Here is a 3537-nt window from a genome sequence, read left to right on the forward strand (position 1 = left end):
CCTGTTTCCTTTCCCTCCTGTCGTTGTGTCCTCTCTTCCTTCCATCTTTCCTACCTTGTTTCCTTCCTTCTTGTTCCCTGCTGTAGAAATATCATCCATAGATTAACACTGAAGTTTCTTTATTTTATATTTTAGAAAGAAGGTTAAGGWTTGGGAACTCTGAAAAGTCTGGAACTTTTACATAAAAATGTGTAGTTGTCTGGGTTTTAATCTAACTAAAGTCTGTGTACCTTGAAAAGAAATAAAATAAACAGAAAACACATAAAATCATAGATGTTTTATTTATTTTAGATTGTTTGAGGTATTTTTAGATTCATTTTTCACTGTAGAAACAACAGAAAAGGTAAACACTGGTGGGTGTGATAAATAAATAACCAWCAAATGAAGTAAGAAGATGGAGTCAGAGGGAACACATTAGGGAACACATTAAAAGTTTTTAAGAATTCGTTACATATGGAAGCCCATTCCTGCCACAGAAGAAAAAATAAAAGCCAAACAGTCCTTTATAACTGTGTCTTAAATGTCAAAATTATGACTATAACAGTAATAATTATGAGAATGAAAGTCATTTTCAACTTTTAAATTAAGTGTTGCAAGTTTTATCATTTGTCATAATTATAAACTCATATAAAACTGCACAGGTCCTACACATAAAACCAGTAATTATAACTTTAAACATGTAATTATGAATGTTATCCTTATAATTCACTTATTTTAATAATTATAACTTTTATTCACATAAGTACCTCCTTTAATTGAATTATTCTCCACCTCACAGAAACCTGATAGCCCTCACTAGCATGCTAACATTAGCCTGACAGCTAAAATAATTTCATTTGCTAGCTATGTTTAGTATACTGAATGGCGCAAGACAATGTTCTAGTTTAACCCCACATGCTACTGACAGCATTTAAGCTAACCATACCATTTAAGCGAACCATAGCATTTTAGCTGTAGTTAGCTAAAAGGCTAACAATTTAAGGTGTTGACTCCCATAGAATTGCACATTGAAAGGAGCAATTTAATTTGAGGGCTGCACAGTGGCACAGTTGGTAGAGCTGTTGCCTTGCAGCAAGAAGCTTCTGGGTTCGATTCCCAGCCTAGGGTCTTTCTGCATGGAGTTTGCATGTTCTCCCTGTACATGCGTGGATTCTCTCCGGGTACTCTGGTTTTCTCCCACAGTCCAAAAACATGACTGTTAGGTTAATTGGTTTCTCTAAATTGTTCCTAGGTGTGTGCATGGTTGTTTGTCCTGTCTGTCTTTGTGTTGCCCTGTGACAGACCGGCGACCTGTCCAGGGGGTACCGCGCCTCTCGCCTGGAATGTTGGCTGGAGATGGGCACCGGCAACCCTCCTGACCCCACTGAGGGACAAGGGTCTGTAGAAAATGGATGTATGAATTTAATTTGAGTTAACATGATAACGATAACCCTTGTCCTACTGGAAGTGTTTACATGCCAGTCATTAGTGCTAGTTCTAATGCTAGACTTATAACTAAAATTTGTCCTACAATCAGTAGGTTTCTGATTCGATTCCTGCTCTGTCTGCCTCTGTCGTCATGTTCTTGGGCAAGGCACTCCACCTCTCTCTTGCCTGCTGGTGGTGGTCAGAGGGCCCAACTGGCGGCACTGGTGCATGGCAGCCTCTCCTCTAGGGCAGCTATAGCTACAATCTAGTAGCTACCAGTTARCTGTGATTTCTTGTTGTCCTTTTGCTTCTTTTCATGCCATAAATCGGCTTCCACAGTCAGAAAAATTTTATTTTATTTTTTGTCTCACTAAAATGAAACACTTTATTACGAAAAAGTGTAGTTAATGACTTCCATAGTATTCTATTTTTTTTTTAAGTTTTTTTTTAGTGCCCCTAATCCTTTTCCATAGGTTATATTTACAGATAATAGACACTTTATTATCATTGTCTCCGAAAGTGGGAATATTAGAGTGAAACCACAATAAATTCTGATTTGTGCAACGATTTCTTGTTTTTATTCCGTTAAAGTAAAGCTTTAAAAGTCCCAGCCAATATTTATGCTGCGTTAACGTAAAGGTCGGAGCTGCAGGATTCCSATGTTTTTAGGGGGCGTGAACGCACCGCTTCCCATTGACCGGGCATCCCTTTCCGGTATATGAGGTCAACTTTTCCCTCGATCCGCCATTTCAGTCCCGGAGACTGCAGTCGCTCGGTRGGTTCTGTGTTTTGATAAGCAGAAACCGGCGGTTCTGTTTGGTTCCGAAGAACTTTAACCGCAGGAAGTCGAGGCTTTGCTGCGTTTGTTTGCCAGCGCCAGCGTCGGGAAACAGAAGTTGTATGAGTTACGGGGAAAACGGGGTTCTGTCCTGAAAGCTCGGACCGGACTCCGCTGCCATGGCCGGTCATTTTGACGCCGAGGACCGGGATAGCTGGTACTGGGGCCGCCTGAGCCGCCAGGAAGCGGTGTCCCTGCTGCAGGGACAGAAGCACGGAGTCTTCCTGGTCCGGGACTCGTCCTCCATCCCCGGAGACTACGTCCTCTCCGTGTCCGAGAACTCCAAAGTTTCCCACTACATTATCAACGACATAAGCAACAGGATGAGACCTGGATCCGGTAAGGCTCGGTTCTTACTCATCCAGGTGTTCATTTACGGCACAAATTTAGTTTTAAGGTGAAGATTTTGGGAGGGATATGGCAGGTCATTTTATCATATAATCACATTGACATTCCAGATTTCTTAAATTGGTTTGTGACTGGACACATGACTAAATTAAGGAATCTCTAATTATATTTGGCTATACAAAGTACAGATAATGGGGCCGTAATGTAATTTTGACTTGAAATGACGTATTMAAGACATCCAGAAAGAATTRCTACATGAAACACATTTCMGATATCTACAATTAAATTATGACTAATCATAAAATAAAATCAAGAAATCTTACCTTTTGTTCTYACGTCTCCAATTAATTATATCTTAATTGTATATCTAGATAAACATTAMTTCGATTTGACAAGGGCGAATTAAATTGCAGTTGTCTTGAAAGCAAATAATTAGAAAAATCTAAATTAGGGAAATCTGAAATTATAATTTTGAATAATTCTTTGTAAGWTGTCTCTTATGAATTAGTGATATGAATTRGTGATACCTTTAATCAGCTTTTCAGTTTGAGTTAACATTGTGACTAGTCAGAATGACATTACTGCTATCCTGAATTTGTATTCTGTCTAATAAAAAAATAGAAAAATTTTTTTTTTGAAAATTCTTCATTTTCAGCTTGGCACCACAGCACTYCTACATTTCTAAAGGCGTTTTTAAGAGCATTGTGTTTGTCGGAAATGAATAAACAATAATTGTTTTTGCAGATTTCTGAAGCAATATTCAAGTGCATGAAGTTTGTACTGTTTGGGCGGCTCAGTGGCAGCACCAGGTTGACTTRCATCCCCTTGTGTAAATCTAAAAATATAACTTAAGTTTGAGATCTTAAATTATAGTCATAAATGCGTGACCCACCAAATGACAAATCTGCTGTTGTCATTTAAGATATTAAAATGAATTTTGACTT

General features: G+C 38.5%; 1 protein-coding gene across 1 annotated transcript in view; it reads left to right on the plus strand.

Annotated features, from left to right (window-relative positions):
* The first annotated feature begins 1858 nt into the window (after positions 1-1858).
* Positions 1859-3537, plus strand: part of LOC103476349 (adapter molecule crk-like) — a 7587-nt gene continuing 5908 nt past the window's right edge. Inside the window, exon 1 of the mRNA XM_017308528.1 lies at positions 1859-2642. Within this exon, the coding sequence (XP_017164017.1) occupies positions 2365-2642 (278 nt within the window). The 5' untranslated portion in view covers positions 1859-2364. The remainder of the gene's footprint in view (positions 2643-3537) is intronic.

Source organism: Poecilia reticulata, linkage group LG14, assembly GCF_000633615.1.
Source record: "Poecilia reticulata strain Guanapo linkage group LG14, Guppy_female_1.0+MT, whole genome shotgun sequence".
NCBI lineage: Eukaryota > Metazoa > Chordata > Actinopteri > Cyprinodontiformes > Poeciliidae > Poecilia > Poecilia reticulata.